The sequence below is a fragment of the Apteryx rowi genome, unplaced genomic scaffold, assembly GCF_003343035.1.
Source record: "Apteryx rowi isolate R43461 unplaced genomic scaffold, aptRow1 scaffold_1166, whole genome shotgun sequence".
Classification (NCBI taxonomy): Eukaryota; Metazoa; Chordata; class Aves; order Apterygiformes; family Apterygidae; genus Apteryx; species Apteryx rowi.
The window spans coordinates 68286-87901 of record NW_020447382.1 but is presented as its reverse complement, the minus strand read 5'-3'; the positions used below and the strand labels follow the sequence as shown (position 1 = coordinate 87901).

General features: G+C 39.2%; 2 protein-coding genes across 10 annotated transcripts in view; both read right to left on the bottom strand.

Annotated features, from left to right (window-relative positions):
- Positions 1-792: 792 nt before the first annotated feature.
- PDCD6 (programmed cell death 6) lies at positions 793-11810 on the bottom strand. Of its 5 annotated transcripts, XM_026081547.1 has the most exons (7): positions 11472-11562; positions 8817-8916; positions 8226-8287; positions 4908-4952; positions 3656-3814; positions 2853-2962; positions 793-1345 (listed from the first exon to the last, which is right to left on the bottom strand). In XM_026081547.1, exons 2-7 carry the CDS (start codon positions 8843-8845, stop codon positions 1247-1249), a joined length of 504 nt encoding a protein of 167 aa, XP_025937332.1. In that variant the 5' UTR covers positions 8846-8916; positions 11472-11562; the 3' UTR covers positions 793-1246. The 5 variants fall into 5 exon arrangements, with proteins under 5 accessions (XP_025937332.1, XP_025937323.1, XP_025937314.1 ...); XM_026081538.1 differs by lacking the exon at positions 8817-8916 and having other exon boundaries at positions 3662-3814; positions 11472-11810; XM_026081529.1 differs by lacking the exon at positions 8817-8916 and having other exon boundaries at positions 11472-11808.
- A 3009-nt stretch (positions 11811-14819) lies between these two features.
- Positions 14820-19616, bottom strand: part of EXOC3 (exocyst complex component 3) — a 33792-nt gene continuing 28995 nt past the window's right edge. For all 5 annotated transcript variants that reach the window (XM_026081426.1, XM_026081440.1, XM_026081449.1 and 2 more), the window contains 2 exons: positions 16125-16252; positions 14820-15713 (listed from right to left, as the gene is read on the bottom strand). In XM_026081426.1, the coding sequence (XP_025937211.1) occupies positions 15542-15713; positions 16125-16252 (300 nt within the window). In that variant the 3' untranslated portion in view covers positions 14820-15541. The remainder of the gene's footprint in view (positions 15714-16124; positions 16253-19616) is intronic.

Genomic DNA, 19616 nt, shown 5'->3' with positions numbered 1-19616 from the left:
ACAGTGTTTATAGTTCAGTGTTGATCATTAGTTCTGTTACAGTGAAATGTGAAAAAGTACTGATTTAAGAGCAGCTGCTTTGAAATGCCAGTTTGGTACAAAGTTCTTGTATGTGTTCAGGCTTGTGTTTCTCACAGTCACTGGCAAAAATTACACCATCTGTCTTGATCATGGCAAAATATGTCAAATTCTACCTGGCATAGCATCTCAGGGAGGCATTTTAGCAACTTGATATTACCAGAATCAGTGTAGAAAAATGTTTGCCCTGTCACCTGTCCAGCTGAGGTAGCACGGACAAATTTATGCCATCGTTGCTCTACACAGGGAAGTGGGGCTAGTGCGGCTAGTGTGGCTGTTGAGGAGTATAAGTGGGAAAAGAAAGGCAAAAGAGCATACACAAGACATAAAATGTAGTTTTACCATCCTGAGGTACAAAGGATGGAACTTCCTCTATCTTGGACAGAACCATTAACTTGGCCAGCAGTGTATTCATCTAAGAACCACGCTGGCCTACTGTGCAATAATACTAGTTTCTCCTATTCCCTAAGGAAATTCTTTTAAACAACCCTTTTTTCCCCCCTTCCCAGACTTCACTGGTTAAATGGTAGGTGGTATGTATGCTAAGGCCCTGGTGCTGCTTAAGGTTCAAGCTCTAACCTTGCTAACCTAACCATGGAAAAATAAACTACAGAAATGCAACCACCACCCCCTTAAAAACCAGAACAACCAACTCCACAAAAACACAACCCCCCTCCCCCCCCAAACAACCCCACACCACTGTGCAAAAAAAAAGTTGGTCAAATATTTTTACTTAATTTTAAACTCTTATAAAAATTTAATGTATTCATTTTTAATACAAAGTAAGGCACATGCAAAACATGTTGTGCAAGTCTGACTTTCAAATTTCTTTACAAACTAACAAGCACTATTTTAATTTGGCATTTCTAAAAAGTCATTTTTCCCCATGCAAGATATATGGAAGAAAGTTAAGGTGACATTGCACCAGTTAAATCTAGATTCTGTGTTTTCCGTACTGCAGTAAGCATGATATTGTCAGGTGGTACAGCGATACAAAGTAAAAGCCAACAGACACACAGTACAAACATTGTGAAGGTGGTGACCAACATACAAAATTTAAGAATGAGAAGTTGTATCCATTTTGATATATCAGTAATCTTATTCAGTACATGATGATTTGGCAACTCCAGTCTGTATAATGCCAGTGTGCAATTCCTAGCTGTCACTGTCATACAGTGCTGAAAACCATGGAAAGATATTGCTCATAGGACACTTGAATCCAGCCATCTTGATCAGTATCATAACGTCTGAATACATCAGTCAGCCTCTGAAAAGAAAAAATAAATTAAAAAAAATGTACACAGGGAAAGTTTAGACTACTATATATTCCACTTGCCACCTATGTTTCTTTATGAACACTTTCTGATCATTCCCCTTTTGTCAGTTTATATTCTCATGCATACTACATTCTCATTTAGTTCTCTGCTGTGACTTATGTTTGAGCTGTGCAGTAGATCTGATTTTAAAAATCATTGTATGATACAACATCTAAGCCTATCTAGGCACCTCTTAGTTCAGCCAGCCAGCTTCTTGTGACTGGCTGTAAAAAGGGAGAAGAGGCTCATAAGACATGTTCATAAGACATTTAAGAGTCATACATCTAGAGACAGAAAACAATGAGAATCCAAATTCTCACCCTCTACCAAATAAGCATAGTGTTACATTAGGATCTCAGTTGTCTCCATAAACCTCCTAATTACAGATGAGCATTTAGAGATGATAGGCAATACAGATAATGAACCAAAATAAGTACCAGTATGGTTTCACAAACACCAACTGAATGACATTCTCTTTTAAAGACCTCTTTATTAGAGTTTAAATTCATAACAAAGTATAACACCTAGTACAAATGAATGTAAGAACAACTGATGTTTCAGCAGCAGCAAGCAGTTATGGCTATAAGCATAAAGCAAAAAGGAAAGGAACAGAAACACCTGTTTGCAAATAAGGAAAGAGTACTCCAGTACTGTTCTCTTCATGTTACATGTCAGAAAACATTTAAGATACTGGTGCAATGCTGGCCACTGTAAGAAAGAAAAGAAATCCTCCCTCTCCTACTAAAATTTAGCTTGTCCACTGCTACAGTTTCCCAACTTTTCCCAAAGTCTTATATGCATTTCAGAAGAGTCAGAGCAGTTTAGAGAAACTTTAAGCATTGAAGTGAGAAATCATTTAGTGATGAATTTTTTAAGCAGTAAAACATAACTATAAAAACTGTAGTTTTCCTTAATGTAAGTATTCGTATAAGCATTTGTTACGGAAAGTTGGGTTTTTTTTGTTTTTGTTTTGTTCTGTTTTAAAATGTCTTTTACTACACCACTGCCATTGCAGGAACAGCAGTTAAGAAAGACTGATTAACCCATCTGCCAGGTCAAATTCTTTTTTAGTCTGACCTTAAACAGACACATGGACAAAGCCCCACAACCTAGATTAAGAGAATTTAATTTCTGATTATGCTGAAAAGTACACCATGGGACATGACACTCCAGTTCTAACACACCCAGGATTTGGAGGAAAAGTGTTTATTAAACTAATGGAAATAGTATTAAGTGTTTTCCTTTTAAAAGCATTGAGACTATTTTATGTTATTTTTCCCCCATACAATTTTTGACTTGTTAAATTGACTTGCTAACACCTCTTGTCCACTTTATTTAAATGGATGTTTATTTATAAGCAAGTTTTATATCCAATATTATGGTCAAAGTGAGAAGTTTAAGGAACAGTAAGGATTTTTTTTCCCCCCAGCTGGAAGTTAAATACATTTTCTTTCTTACCTGTAAGACAACACAGCACTGAATAAAGTCATCAAAAGCAACTTGTCCTCTTCCTTGTCTGTCAAATTTCCGAATAAGGATGTCATAGAATTGGTCAGACAGTCGATAACCTTGGAAAAAAGAAATGCTTTAAAAGGCTTCACTTAACTACAGTCATTCTATAAAAAGAATAAGATTATTTAGAGGGCAGGTATAACGAACAAAAGAAAAAAAAAAAAAGCAGTTACAAGAGACTAATTTTTTTTTTTGATGAGTACATCTACTGCATAACAACAGTATTCAACTAAAATGCATTCAATAAAATCATGCTCAGTAATAATTATACACAAAGTCACAGCAAACAATTACTGATTAAACTGACTAGTTGGTTGAGAGAGCTGTTTAGGGCTGCATCTCAGGGTTTTATAAATGAAGTCAATTGCATTAAAGTTCTCTTGCCATCAGAAAGCCACTGTAGTGTAGACAGTTGGCCTCATTTTAAAATGAGGAAAGCTGTTTCAAGTCCCCTCCTAAGTTAAAATGTTTAACTGAAATATTGGTAATGCTCTCAGAGTGGCAAATAGATGGAAAAAATTAAACGGGATATGTCAATACACAAGTGTGGAATATTTTCTATAAGAGGCAAAAAAAAAAGTGCTTGCAGCATCATATCTTTAAAAGGCACCTTAAACCTAAAAAGGATAACTGCATTTCACCCATCTCATTTTTATTTGTAGTCACATTTGCCAGAGTAGTACAGCCCTAACCGTAAGCTCATTTAACAATATAAACCTATCAAAAAGCTGTAATTACAAATGAATTACCAAAACCTGTTAGTGCTTGCTTTAGCTCATTTTTGTCAATCATTCCAGAATTGTCCCTATCATACGTTCGAAAGACATTCTGCCAGTCTGAGATATACTTCCAGACTCCTGTGAATTCACTGAAGTTCACACCACCTTTGTTTTCTCTGTCGAACATGCCTGAAACAAAGAAAAGAAAGAGACATGTAAAACAACTCTTCAATAAGATCTATTATTTTTTTTAATAAGAAAGTGAGCGCTTTGGAAAGTTCTGAAGAAAGATGAGAAATTGCTGAGATAAGTGACTTTTTGGAAAGATCTGCTAATCCAAGGCAAACACAGAGGTCAAGGGAAAGGGTAAAGCAAGATAAAAGAGGGCCAGGGTGATTCATTCCCAATGTGAAAGCAAAAATATTGAGGGCTTGACTGATCATACAGTGACAAAACAAGAGTGACTGTTGCTCTTTTCTAAGGACTCATGAAATTAAAGTCTACAACACCCATTGACTGCTAAAGGTGCTGAAATGCTAATCTGCATTTGACTTACTGATACTTGTCAAGACTGTCTTTTTTTTATACAAATAGCATGTTGCACAGTGATGAAATTCTGATTCCTGATGAATATTTATTTAAAAAAATAGCAAAATACTTAGTCCTTAGATTTATAAGCAGTATGATAGAGAAGACGACTGAGCTTGAATTTCTCCCCTTTCTGTTCTACCACCTTCATCTTCCACATCACTGGAACATATTTTAAGATGCATTAAAAAAAATTTCAAGCATAGTAAAGCCTCTGTTTTGTCTTTTTGGAGCAGAACAGGATTAAAATACAAAAGGCAAAATTAAGGCAAGCTGTGTAATGCCTTTTAAAATATTTAAAGCTGACAATTTCCCTATACTCTTATTACATTTGTTATCTATTCAGTTGTCTAGTAACATTTTCTCAGGTTACTCTGACAAACACATATATGTATACACAAAAGGAATACATTTCTGTTTTTCAGAGTGGCCAGAATTTCAATTTATCTTACTACTATTCGGCTGTCTACAGAAAGGACGAGTAAAGTACTGTCTTATAATGAAAGACCAGCTTATTAATATTATGACCAACTAAACTGCTTCAGAAAGGCCTTGAAACAGGCATTTACTATATAATTCAATACATAATTATTTGTCAAGAGCCATGCAACAATAGCTGGAGCTCTCAATCACCTGAACAAATCATAAAACAACAATATATCCTGAATATTTCACATACCACAATTACACTCACCAAGAATTGACCGGACTGTTGCTGGATTAAAAGGAGTCCATGTGCCTGAAACAGGAACAACTAATTAGTTCCTCAATACTAAGCAACACTTAAAAAAAATTCAGCCAAACGACAATTAAAAAAACAGATCAGAACTTATATAGTGAATTCAGAGCTAGTTGACATGGAGCTAGCATATGATTAAAACAGGCTGCTTGGAAGTAACTAAGCTATCGACTATTCAGAGATGACTTCTGACCAATGCTTTACAGGTTCTACACAGAAACCAAAATAATTTCTTCAGGCTGCACAAAACAAAAACAAAACCCAACCCCAGTTCTTCCACTGATTGGAACAGATGAGTTGTAAGGTATAAATCAAACAATGTCTTATATCTGTTCCTTAGTAAGGACATCTGCTTACATCTTATTTTGCAGGTGGATTACTCCAGGGCATTTAGTTTCTGACAGAACTGGAAAAAAGGGTTTCTAACATTTCAGAATCACCCAATGCCATTTCTAGTTGTTTAGTATAAACCCCACCTCTGCTGCTAAATCAATTAAGTGTTAGTTTAAATTATTATTTTCATACCAGGGAGAAATGTTGCTACTTAAAAGTGCTTGAGCAGTAATCATCTGAGGAGGAACTTTTTTCTTCTCTGAATACCTCTACCTGAATTTCAAGAGCAGCTACTCATGTTGGACTAGTTTCCACTAGCTTGGAAGCATTCCACAGTACTAAGAAACGTTAAGTTGTAAATTAAGACATACCGCTTCTCATTTAGAATCTCACCATTACTTCTCTAAAGTCTGTGAAAGTTCCAAGAGAACAAAAAACACTTGTATTAAGTTCACTGAAGTTAAGTACAGGGACCACAAAACAGCCAATAAGACCATGGGTACTGTAGAGATGTTTGCAATGATGCAGTTGCTGACCACAAATACCTAATGCACTGGTATTAAGCAGGCGTTGCAAAAACATTGTTGCTTTGCTGAATCAAGAGGCAGTGGTGTAAGCTGTGCTTATACCAATGCTGAATTTCTCCTATTACAGGAAACTGTATCAGTGTAAATCTACAGATGCAGCAAAAGGTGGAAAAACCTTTACTGAAGACAGACTATATGACTATTTGCACATAAAGAGAAATATAAGGTCTGGGTTAGCAAAGAAAGAGAAGAATAAAAGTAGCTCTGAAAATGCATAAGAAACACCAGTATTTTAGAGAATAACAATGCCTTAGAGTTATATGTTTCCTGATAAGGATCAGAAATAATGGAATTATTGATAGGGTGCCAGCATTTAACTCTCAACAGAATAGAGGAAAAAAAAGTAAAAACAGAATTTGAAAGATAATTTATGTTGAAAGTTTCAAAGAAACTAATACAGATTCCAGAAAGCAAACCAACTCCAGTGCTGAAGAACTGTACCAGTTTCAGTCTGTTTAAACTTAAAGGACTATTCCCTCCGCCTCCCCGACTCTTACTATTAATTTTATACGGCGGGACAGAAAAACAAGGAAGCATAGGATTTTATTGTGCAAACAACTCTAAAAAGTGATGATCAATCCCTTCCAGATAAATATAGTTATTTACATAAATTTGGCATTTTGAAAAGCTGGATGTCAAAAAACACTAAAATCCAACTTCAGGTTGTAATGAGAGCTGTGCATTGTTTTTTAGGGTTTTAGAAATAAGTACATCTACATTCTTTTAGCCCATGTAAGATTGCACAACAGCTATGCACAACCATCTGCTAGACAATATATTTTGAAAAGAATATAATGAATTGTTAGTGACTTTGGTATATAAGATCTAGATTCTTTTGGAATAAAGGAAAACTGGAAAATCAAGTTAATTTGTAGTTCTGTAAACATTTTGCCTAATAGCAAATTAATTTTGTGGGAACTTGTCATAACTGCCAACCATTGAAACTGCTAATCTGTACTGTAAACAAGGAATGAAAATAGTTTGGATAGAATTTAATGTATTTGTGTAATAAATAGTGAAAACTATCAGATGAGAAGATATTTAAGGGATATTAAGTTTAAAGTGGCAGAGGCTGTTGCAAACAGCACTGGAATCTCAAATGAAAATTGTGACTTTATTAACTTCAGCTTTTGGTGAAGTTTGTTCAGAACAAAATATTTTATTCAGGAATCAGGTGTGGTAACTGATGCATTGCTTTTAACCTATCAAATATATTACTGAACATAAACATTCTCATAAGGCTAATTTACTAAAAAAAAMCCCAAAAACAAAACAAAAAAAACCAAAACATTTTTACCAACTAGATCCATCTGAATTTATTACAAGTCAGGTGATTACTGACAAAAAAGAAGGCTTTCAGTCTGTTTGCATTGCACCACACAATACCAGTTTAAACCTTTCTCAGTCACAGTGAGCAGAAAGGTGAGAGAATTAAACATTCTGTAAAGGGGAACTTGACATGGATTCAAGATGTGCAAGGAGCTTCAAAATCCAGTGGGAGGGGGAAAGGAAAAGGCCAAAGTACAACTCCAAACAGCTCAAGTTGCCAGAAAAAAAAAAAAAAAGGTTATTGGACAGATTCTTCTGTTTTTATTTGCTTCCATGAGTTGTTTGAGCACACCTTAGTTACCCTTTAAATGTAATGACAGGGAACTGAAACACTACTACCAAGTTTTAATACTGATCTGGACTGCATCTTCCTACTTCTTAAAAAGAACCCTCCTCACCTAGTTATCCCTCATTAAGGAAAAAGAAAAAAAAAAGTTACGGCCCATCTTCATGAGAAGTAACTCTTCCCAATCTTCACTTCCTGTACCATAACGTATAAGAAGATTGTACATGCAGTAACAAAGGCTGGATGTAAGCATATAATCTTTGTCAAGGTTATACACTGATCCTGGTTGAAGAAAAAAAAAAAAAAGTGACAGGTTTAGTAGTGATGAGTGAGGAATATAAATCACTTTTATAGGAAATGGAGCTGAAAAAAATAAAGAGGTGATGTGCATGCCTTCTCTCCCTAGAATGCAAATCAATGGGGCTTACAATAGGAACACTGCTTGTAGTGCATTATTATTAACATGCATCAAAACCAGAAAATTTTCCTTTAAATCCAAAACCAAGAACAGTGGGATCAAAAAAAAAACAAAAAACAAAAAACAAACCCACAACCAAAGGGGGAAGATTGTCCACCTTTCTCCTCCCCTTCAGCCTTTGGCTGTAGATTAAATGGTGTTAATAGGTGTTAAAAACTTTTTTTCCCCCCATCAAAGAATTCTGACATGAAGTAATCAGTTTCATGAAATTTAGCATTAAGTTTACAATTAACTATTTCATTGCTCATTTACAGACTTACCATTAGATAATGCCTGCTGAAGTTCGTTATCAGATATTATTCCACTCCTATCTTTATCAACCCTGACAAAAAAAAAGCAATAAGCTTTAAAAGTATACAATTAACAGGTTCCACTTACAGTTGTAGAGACCTAATCATTCTATTTCCTACTCACAAAAATAAGAGTAAACTTTTAGGGAAAATTAATCAATTACATTTTATTTGGTAAACCATTTCACCTTACTACAAATTAAACACATCATTGAGATTGATGAAACATACTGGAACAGAACACAAACTACAAAGACAACTCTTCTAAACTTATTTATGATTTAGGAGACCCACACAGGCATCCACACTGACAATAAGTCAATTTGGGCATAATCCACCTAAGAAAGTGTTTTTTTTTTGTTTTTTTTGTTTTTTTAAATAAGAGCAGGGTGCACAATGCTCTAATGAAAAGGTTAAATCCACAAAATGCCTCATGTCACAATACTTAGTTTGGCTCCCAAAGCACAGCCCTAAATTGGGCATCCAGTTTCTCACAGTAAGATGCTGGCAATGTAGAGAAAGCCACTAATGTAACCAGTGCAAAATGTGGAAATAACCTACCGCAAGCCTCTTCTGGCATTCAAACACATAGTAACAGTAAGTAGGTACCAACTTCCATTGAGCCTTCACAGTCTATAGTCTTGGAGAATGGAGTTTTGTCCTGAAATTAAGAACCTAAGTCATTTCTACACAGATAAAGCAGGGTCACTCCTTCTTTAGGAGGATATCTGAAAGTGATGGTGGCTTCCTTCCATTTTATACAAGGACCGTAGTGGCCACTCAAGACTTGTTTGTCTCCATCTTTTACTTGAAGGGGGCTCAAACCCACAAACTCACATTTCTGAGGACTGCCATATTTAAGCAGTTAAGGGAAAGAGGAAGGAGATGATACCTTTTTAGGTCAAGAAAAAAAAAAAAAACAAAAGTCTAGTGATCAGGGCTAGTTTTGGATGACTTAGGCAGAGAAAAGACAGGTCCTATAAAATGGCAAACCTCACTTAGTTGTAGGCATGAGGAATGCTAAGCTAATCAGTTCTGAAGATAACAGACTGTACCTAGCAGCTTAATTTGATGCTTCCTACTTCTTGTCCTGGAGTGGGATCAATAATCCACATCCCCCATGCCACTGACAATTTTTTATTTCCCCTCAGTTATTTCCATTCCAAAGCAGAGTCATGCTTAGTTGGTCCTTCTGTAGAAGCTATTTTATTTATTCTTTGCTGTCTTTTTCTAAGCTTTTTAAATTCTTTCCACCATATCATTTCTGAGGTAGGGAAAGAATCTAAACTGAAAGTTGCAGGCATAAGTTGCATAGATTATACAACAGTAAAAAGACATTCCCTTTTTTATTTCCTATTTCTTTCCTAATAATTCCTAACATTTAATTTACCTTTTATGAACTGCTATTGAGTGCTAAGCTGACATTTTCATGAAAATGTGTTATAACCTACCTATGCCTATAAATTGGTCCTGAGCATCAGTCAGGTTAAAGAACATTCATTTTATACATAAAATTATGTGAAGTTAAGGTGGCTCTTCCTCTGGTACCTCGCTTATCTATTCTGGATTTCATCAACCATTATATGACCATCATCCTTCTTAAAATCAGTCAATCAGTATTATAAGGTGCTCCTGCAAGCCTTCGTAGTAATTTTTATACTAAGAGTGAGGACTCAGTGTAATGAATAAATTTCATCTTATTATCCACCTTCATTTCACCCTCATAAGCAGYCACAGTTGCTTAAGAACAAGTTGAATGAACATTCCAGAAGCGCTTCATCCATCAGTGTGATAGATGACCATATATTCTTCTTTTTAGTCAGCTATTTATCCATCAAAGGACCCTCCCTTCTATTCTACAGCTACTAAATTTCTTTAAAGGCCTTTGATATTTAACACTGTTGAAAACCTCTTGGGAAACTATGCAGATGTCAACTGTACCAGTTCTATCCATATCTATACTCAATCCTTATGAAATATATTCAAAGAATTATACAGTAGTTTGCCAGATAGGAATTCTTTCAACAAAAGCCATGCAACTCTTCCCACTAGCTACATTGTTTAAAATGGTTCCTACTGATTTGCCTGGTACAGAAATCAGATCACTCCTCTGTTTCTTTTCTAGACCCTTTAAAAAAAGAAGTGGCATTCATGTTTGCCACCTCCAAGTCCTCAGATGAAGTCATTTCTATGTAAGGATTGACAGGTAAACCATCACATTCCTGAGTCACTCAGGAATTACTGAGTAAATATTATTCAGTTTTAGCAATTTATTGTTCATTTCATCTACTCCTTAACCTCTTCTTGCAATCATTAGTCAAGACAGATCTCCTACAAAATGGGTGCAATGTTGGAACATCCCCTATTTTTCCTACAGGACATGGACACGAACCCAGTTAACTTCACTACTGCTGTGGCCTCAACACCAGTACTTGTTTTAATACTAGCCTACTGACTCTGGCAGTTTCTGCTCATGATGTATTGGACTTATCGTAAGTTTTTAAGCTTTCTGCTATAAGCATTCATCAGATTCCTTTTTACAAGCCTTCTTGTGTTTTTACATTTACCCTCCAGAGGTTGCAATCCTTTCTAGTTTCTCAGTTCACAAATGACTTCAATGTTTTGCAGGTTATCTTCTTGCATCCATGAATCCACCTTTCCTTACTCTAAAATTGAGTCATACCTTTTCTCGAGCCTCTCTCAGTACTTTCCCTCAGGTTCCTGTTATAGCGACCTAACCGCGACGTTTACGTGCCCAGACAGGCCCCGAGGCAGCCAAAGGGCAGCTCCTCCCGTTGGACACCCCGGGGCAGTTACAGCTTCCCGCGGCTGCCGGGGGGTTCCGGCACTTCCCAGCCTCCCGACGCCACATCAGGCACCGCAGCCCCGGCCAGGCCGCGCCTGCCCCTGCTCCGCGAAACTAGCTGGTGCCCCTCGCCGCCCGGACCGGCACCCACGAGCTCGGGCCGGCCCTGCCGTTCCCCTCCGCACAGACAAGGCTGGAGCTGCCGGGCAGGACCGTACCACCCAGGGGCGGCGCTGCCCCGCGCACCCGGCCGATCCCCTCCGCCCGAGGCAGACAAGGGTCGCGGCGGCCACCCCAGTACGGCGCGGCGGGTACGCGCCGCACGCGCGGGGGCGGCGGCCGAGGGGGGTGGGGCAGGGGCACGAGCCGCTTGGCGGCACAGGCGCGCAGGTCGCTCCGCGCGGCCTCACCTCTGGAAGACGTTCCACAGGAAGCTCGGATCGGCCAGCCCGGCCCCGCCGCCGCCGTTGGGCCTGTACTGATAGCCAGCCGCCATGTCCTGGTCCCGGCCCCAGCACAGCGCCCCGAGACTGCGGAACCCTCCGCGGACGAAGAGCTCAGACTCTCCTCCCTGCAGTTCCGGGATGCGCTCGCTTACGTAGCGCGGTCCGTGACGTCATGAGCGGGGCAGGCGCACAGCCATTGCGGGAGATGGAGGGCGTCGCCCCGGGGGAATCCCGGGAGAAGCCGCGGGCAGAGAGGCCTGCTCTTTCCCAGGGGACAGCTGTCGTCGTGGTTGCCTGGGCAGAGGCGGGGCCTCCCGCAGGGCGGAGCCCGCAGCGGGCGGGGATCCCGCGGGCCTGGGGCTGCTCCAGCCGGGCCGGGCCCTTCTGCCCGTGATTTCTGAGAGCGGCGGGGCTGGCCCCGGCCTTTCCGCTGGCCCGGGGCGCGGCTTCCGCCTTACGGGTGGTTCCCCCGTGTTGCAGCGCCTGGGGGCGCGGACATTGCTATTTGGGGTGAAAATCCAGGAATATAGTCCCGACCTCGGGTTACTTCCAGTAATTCTGGCAGGTTTGGACCAGGCCTGCGCAAAAGCTCTCTGCTCTTCTCCGGGAGAGCCATCTTTCTGCGGGGAGTGCCTGCCCACATCCTTTCCTGCTCCCCGCACAGCCACACTGTCTATGCAGCCTCTCCCCTGAATTTTGAAATGAGCATCTGCCTTTCCTCGTGAACAGGAGGCTGAAGCAAGCCATGCTCCAAGGTCTCCAGCAGTCCAGCTTTTTGAAGATGCTGTATGTTAATTAAACATGTCAGCATCCCTGCTCTGGAATGATCTTAACCTCGAAAAAATGATAAATAAGCACTCCAGCCCCTCATTACATAAGGGTGCAGCTATGATATGGTGCATGTTCTCCTAGTAAAAGGAGTTACTATCTGTGCAGGAGTGTGCTTAAGAAATAAATTTGCCATTGATACCATTCTTAATCAAACTGGCAGCTTCATAGACTGTGCCTAGGAAACTGCCATTTATTTTTTCCAATTCATAAAGCAGCATTCTGGGAAAGCTAAAAAGTAATTTCTGAATGGAGAATACTACTAATCTTTACAAGAAAGAATAGGTCATTATGTATCCAAAGGATAGTTTAATGTGTTTAACTTTGAAGTAATAGCAGGTTTGGAAATATTATTTTTAAAAATGTAGTGAACTCAGGGGTCAGTTCCATAGCAGCAAGACAAGTTAAACAATACCTCAGCTCCTAGGTGGACAATACCACCTTTGAAAATGTACTTTAGCTCAGTGAAACCCTCACTAAAAGTGGTAAGAAAGCGAGCATGACCTGGCCAGCTGCATACAGAAATTGTCTTGTCTTTTCCTGTCACCAACTGCTGGGATACAGATTTATGACTCGTGGAGGCTAGCAAAGAGACAAGCTGAAAAAAGTACATTTACATGTTTGTCATGTAGAGCTCAGAAAGTGTGAAGTAAAAAATGAGGCCTTGAGAGAATGGGCTAGTAACCAGGTCTACCTTTTGCTAGCAAATTTGCCAAAGCAAAACTTTGAAGATTATCTTTTTCTTCCACACTTTCAGCTGCTCTTACGTGATCATGGTAGAAGCAAATCCTTTTGTGAAAAGTCCTAAGGAGAAAATACACAAAACTTCCCTTCTGTGTTAACAGACATGGTTAGTAGCTCTTTCTATTTTCCTGATAGCATTAAAGCTCCAGGGGGTTTAGGAGGGAAAGTTTTCCTAGCTTCTACACCAAGCATGGTCAGTTATCCAATCCAGTGGACACAGGAAAATTAAAAATTGAAAAGACATCTTAGTGTTCTTAAAGATGCAGTAAAAAAAAAAAAAAAAAAAAAAGTCCAGCTGCAATACTTGTATTTTGAGGCAGAAGGAAAAGAGAAATGGTTGCAAGTGTGCAAGAAATCTGTGAGGACAACAGATCTTAAGGATGGAACAGGTTAATAAATTCTATCATTTGAATGACTGTCTCAATGTACTTTCACACTACAGGTGATTCCATGGAGTACTCTGCTGAGAGAGCCTCTGACAGAGGGACCTCAGAGACTCTAATTGAGCAGAGCCTTGCCAAATGCAGCATTGCTCCTTCAGAAAGCTCTATCAAGAGCGTAACACCTAAGGAAGATATGAATGGAAATCAGGGTAGCAATACTCTGCAGACCATGTTGGAACCATTGCACAAAGGCACCTGTTGCTTGAGCTTTAGTTGAGAAGGCACTGGCAGGATGCAGAGGGTCTACATTCACAATTTAATAGCATTCCTTTACATAATATGCATCATGAGACTTTGAGTCTCTGAGGGCATTAGCAGTCCCTTTGATCTTTCTGTTCTAGACAGGGAGAAACTAAGGGGTCTCCACTCAAGGGAATTGGTTTATCTTTGGGGAAAAATAGCACAATTCTAACATTCAAGCTGTACAGGGTTACTTCTGCAGAAGCATCATGCAATTTATGGAGAAAAAAAGAACAGGTTAATTGATTCCCTTGGACATACTGAAAATCAGTCACACAGGACAAGAATTTCAGGTACATCTCAAAAGTCATGGGATTGACATTGAAATGCAAGCAAAATTAGTCAATATTATCTCAATAGTTCTTAACTCACCAGGCCAAAGACTGACCATCTAAAAATCCATTCCCCTCCCAGTACCTGCAATTCCTAGGTACAGTATTAGGATTCACAGCACCTGGAGTACTTCCAGGCTTTACAGGATATACGCTGTGGCGTGACAGGCTACTGAACCATTCTGGTCCTCTGGGACACATTCAATGGAAAAGTCAATGGAAAAAAAAAACAAAAACAAAAACAAAAAAACCCTTTGTCCCAACTGATGATATTACATGCATCTCTTCTGGGTAGAGTGAGGGGTCTGTGTGTTCACAGGCTCAGCCCAAGTTAATATGTGAACTCCAGAACATCAGTTAGTACAAAGTAGGCTTGTGCCTCCTTTGTACTTGTCTCTGAGAGTACCTCTGTTCAGGTACTCATAGGCAATGCCTTCATTCTGTCCTTCATCAAAAACATTTTAATTTAGCAATTTTCTAGTCATATCTTATAATTAGACATATAATACAAGAAATTAACTTTAAGCATTAATCTGAAAATACTGTGGAAATGCAAAAATATCTTGAGTTTCCAGAAAACTTAAATCCAAGCAGTATTCACACATTTCATCTAAGCTGCTCTACACTTCAAAGAACTGGAGAGGAGAAAAAAAACAACAACAACAAAGACTGAGATCTATTGTAATTCTATAAGGATGTAAAGAATACACTGCTGAAGGTAGCAATGGTTTCAACATTTTATTGAATTGGTGGTGCTTTATGTGCTGTTTTTAGTGAATCGATGAAAAATTATTTTTGTACCCCAAGTATCTTTTTTAATTATTTGTTTATTCACTTTATAATCAAATTGCATGCTAGCAATTTTGTTCAATCCCTTAGCCAGGGAACTGATTTTATAATTACATTTTCTGAAATAAACTATTTTACATCAGAGTAAATACATACACAAAGTACAATGTGAAAGTGAATTGAGGATGTTAATATATGCCCAGTGCAGTGCCATATAGAGATAGTGCTTAATAGAGTCAGCTTAGGTATTGTAAGCAATGTATGTTAGTATATCCAGGTCTACTTACTCTGCATTAAGGACTAATTCAGCTCTGTTATTTTCAGTATAAATATCTTTATACAGCATTGCACTGTACAGTGCAGACATATTCCATGAGGAAAAATATATTTGCTAATGGCAAACATGGCTCTAAAAGATGGGTCAATAAAAAGCACTCTGGCCATTAGAACCTTCATTCTTCAAACAAGTTTGACTGATCTTTAACTCCATTTTCTTTCAGAAATCTGATCATGTCTCCCCATATGAAAAAGTCCTTAGAAACATACCTAGCTAGTATCAGTATTGAACTTTACTTGAAAAAGCATTGCCAAACTTGCCCTCAAATATTTCAAACTTGTTGATCCCAGACCAGTAATGACAAAACCACAGATCTGTCAATTACTTAAGAAGTTTTGGCACGGTTAGAGTGGGAACTGCAATTTCTTTAAAAATTGGCACGTAGTTTGGATTTGGTTGGCTTGGACCTTGGTCCAAAGTCTCAATGATAGTCTGCTTCATATCTCTGCTGGCATCTCCTCTCACTGTGAGCAAAGCTGCAATATGGTCATCCCTGCCAAAGGAAAATGGTAAAACTGGCTTTAGTAAGAAGCTTTGTAGAAGCAATATTTTGTCAAAAATATCACTTTTAGTTCACAGTCCTTCAGTTTCAGTGTGTACTTCTAACACTTTTAGTATTCTAATACTTCTAATATTAGAAGTACTTTTAATACCTCAAGTACTTAATCAGATTTCCAGTCACTCAGAACTAGCTTTTCCAGCTCAATATAAAACACCATTGTGATGCACATGCTAGTTCAGAACATATACATTCTCTATTAGCATCACTTATGATAAGAAAATGATTACATTCTAAAATATGAATAATATGAAAATATTTACATATAGCTACATTGTAGTCTCTGGCTAAATTTTAAAACAATGATTTTTATATATATATACTTAACTTTGAGAAGAGAATTACCTGATATCTGGGTATTTACTGACTAAAGTTGAAACTTCCAGATAGAGTAGTGAAGGATCAGTTAGTTTGATAACTTCTGCAATGGCTTCAATGATGCCACAGAGTCCTTCAGTGTCTTCTCCAGATCCCTGCAAGATGAAAAGTAAAAAACAAACAAACAAACAAAAAACTAACAAAAAAACCCAAAAGCAACCCCTGCCCAAATCTATAGACAATCCTTTAATCAGTGTTTTGTCTTACAATGCTGTTTAATTCCCCAAACAGCTTAATTTTCTGACATTAAGAAAACAAAATAGTTGTGAGTTGTCACTAATAGGCCTCTTCCCTCTTCTGTTTCAAATTATCTACCCAGTTCGGCCCACAATTTTATTTCAACTAAGTTGCATCTTCAGTAAAGACATTTATTTAACTGACAATTACAACTTTAGCTGAACAGACCTGACCAATATATTCTCTTTTCTTAGGTACATGCATAGTATATCTTTTGTTTACTCCATAAGAAGAGCTGTAACAGGTCAGATGAAAGATCTGCCTAGCCCAGTACCTATATGATCAACAGCAGCAGTGTATGATGACTAACAGCAAATGCCTAGAAAAAGAACATAAAAACAGGGCAGAAACAGAGGAATACTTTTTCAAAAGACTCTCGCAGCCTCCACCAATTTGCAGCCTGGGAAATCCATGAGCTAGAGGTAATCATTTGTAGTTTATAGGCTGCAGTGGACTTTCTTCCCTGAATTTGTCCAATTGCTTTTTGAACCCTTGTAAATTTTTGGCATCTATAATGTTCTGTAGTTCAAACTCCCACAGCTACACACTGTGGAAAGAACCACAGTCATCGTCTTTATTTTATTTTATTTTTTATTTGGAATTGCCACTGGCTAATTTCATTTGATGCCTATTTGGTCACCATCTCTCTGGTAAAAGAACTGAATCATTATTCACCATCTCTATGCTGCTCATGCTGCAAGAGACCTCTGCCACATTTCCTTCTCTCACAGTCACCTTCATCTGACTGAAGGATTGTAATGTATTTATCTGTTCCTCAAACAACCTTTTAATCATTGTCACCTTACTGCACAAAAGATGCATATGTATTACAGATTTCTATAGGGGCATAATGTTTACTATTTTTGTTTTTATTTCTTTCCAGACATCATCTGCTTTTTTGAGTGGTGTGAGGCATTAAGCTGACATCTTTGAATTCTATGATCTTATTCTTGAGCGGTAACAGTCAACTCAGATCTCATCATTTTTGTGAAGTTAGAACTGTAAGTTGATGCATGTTCATCTGCTGTTTCCCTGCTGTTTCATTAGACCTTAAGTTTTTCAACTGGCTCTTGTACCCTGCCAGCTCAGGAACCATGCAATTTAGATAACTTATGCATCAAAAATCCCTTTTCAGACTTCACTGGTGATCTCCCTCCAATGTGAAACTGATCCTCCCACCCTTCACTTTCCATCTTTCAATCAGTTACTTATACGTGTGAGGATATTCCCTCTGATTCCACAGCTATTTAAATTCTTTTGTAAAGATTTTGGTGCAGTAACCTGTCAAAAGCCTCAAAGAAGTCCCTGTAGACAATCAACTGGTTCTTCCTTATCTGCAGACTTACCCTCAGAATATCAGTAAGAAAAGTCATAACTTATAAGCAACATGTCATATTTATCCACATGTCCATGCATTCTAGCCTTTAACTTTTACTAATTCGCTAGCATAAACATTAGGGCTTGATGTGTAAGCCAGATCTTTCCTGAAACTTTATGTAAAAGTTGGCCCTGCATTAGCTTCCTTCCAGTCATCTGGCTACCAAGGCAGCTTTCAACAACAGATCAGCTAAACTGCAATATCTACTAAATAGATATTCTGGATATTCTCTGAACTATTTTAGCACTCTGAGTTCCACATCACCTGGTCCTGGCAATCTGATACTGTTCATTTTGTCTATTTATTCCATAATCTCTTTTATCAATGCCTTAATCTGAAACAGTTCTTACAAAGAATCCTCCATAATGAAGGATTCTGATATAGGAGCTGCCCCAACATCTTCCACAGTGAGCAGACATGAAAACCGCACCCCACACCCCAGTTTTTCTGGCTTTATCTTTCTCTGCACTCTTTTCCTTTTTTTGATCCATACTGGCTTTCCTGCTCCTTATGTAGTTAAAAAAACCCCCACACTATTATGATTTTAAGCATATTTCGTAAGTTGCTTCTCAAACCCCTCTTTTGGGTCTGCCTTTTCGTATTTCTATTTTCACAGAATCACAGAATGGTTGAGGTTGGAAGGGACCTCTGCAGATCATCTAGTCCAACTCCCCTGATCAAGCAGGGTCACCTAGAGCACACTGTACAGGATCGCGTCCAGGCGGGTTTTGAATATCTCCAGAGAAGGAGACTCCACAACCTCTCCGGGCAACCTGTTCCAGTGCTCTGTCACCCTTACAGTGAAGAAGTTTTTCCTCATATTCAGATGGAACTTCCTGTGTTTCAGTTTGTGCCCGTTGCCTCTTGTCCTGTCGCTGGGCACCACTGAAAAAAGTCTGGCCCCATCCTCTTGACACCCTCCCTTAAGATACTTGTACACGTTAATAAGATTCCCCCGCCCTCAGTCTTCTCTTCTTCAGGCTAAACAAGCCCAGCTCTCTCAGCCTTTCCTCATAAGAGAGATGCTCCAGTCCCCTAATCATCTTAGAAGCCCTTCGCTGAACTTGCTCCAGTAGTGCCACATCTCTCTTGTACTGGGGAGCCCAGAACTGGACACAGTACTCCAGGGGCGGAACGCAACTACCCCCCTACACATCTCGGGCCCAAAGCGTGGCAGAGCGCAACTACCTGCCCCCCCCCCAGGCCCAAAGTGTGGTGGAGCACAACTATCCACCCCCCCCCGCACACACAAAAACACCTTATCTCAGGCCCCAGCTGACCGCAAATAACTAACAGCACCCAGGGCTGACCAGGAGGAACTAGGCGATACTGGTTGCAACTGGTGAGGCCAGAAATGGGCATGAGGTCAGCAAAAATGTATATTTTCCCCAACACAGCATGAGATCAGCAAAAAAGGTATATCTCCACACCAAATATTGTATGTCCATGAGTCAAACTCCGTGCCCATAAATAGTGCTGCAGCCTAGAGCCCATTGAACTCCTGCATGGCAGCGGGCTGCATGGCAGCGGGCTGCATGGCAGTGAATCTCCCCTTGAGTTGGGATGTCTCTCAAGGTTACTCTCCTGGAGTTAAGAGAACCTCCGACAAGAAACCGTTGGAGTGGTAAGAAACTGAGACTCGGGCACTAACAAATGTGCAGTAATATTTGCTTGCTATGACTACACTGTATGGCCATCTTCAATAAATCTGTTTGCAATAAACCCAGAGATAATAATAATAAACTGCCAATAACCAATAACCTTCCTCCCCCCCTTTGCACCCGTGACAAGTACTCCAGGGGTGGCCTCACCAGGGCTGAGTAGAGGGGGAGAATCACCTCCCT

Bases quoted from the DNA above. Each gene is read 5' to 3' on its own strand.
- PDCD6 (XM_026081529.1), bottom strand. From the start codon at position 11,557: ATGGCGGCTGGCTATCAGTACAGGCCCAACGGCGGCGGCGGGGCCGGG. The intron at 3,815-4,907 runs GTGAGTGTAATT...TCTTTGTTTCAG, and splicing joins AACAGTCCGGTCAATTCTTG to GCATGTTCGACAGAGAAAAC. The intron at 1,346-2,852 runs GTAAGAAAGAAA...TTTTCTTTTCAG, and splicing joins AGTGCTGTGTTGTCTTACAG to AGGCTGACTGATGTATTCAG.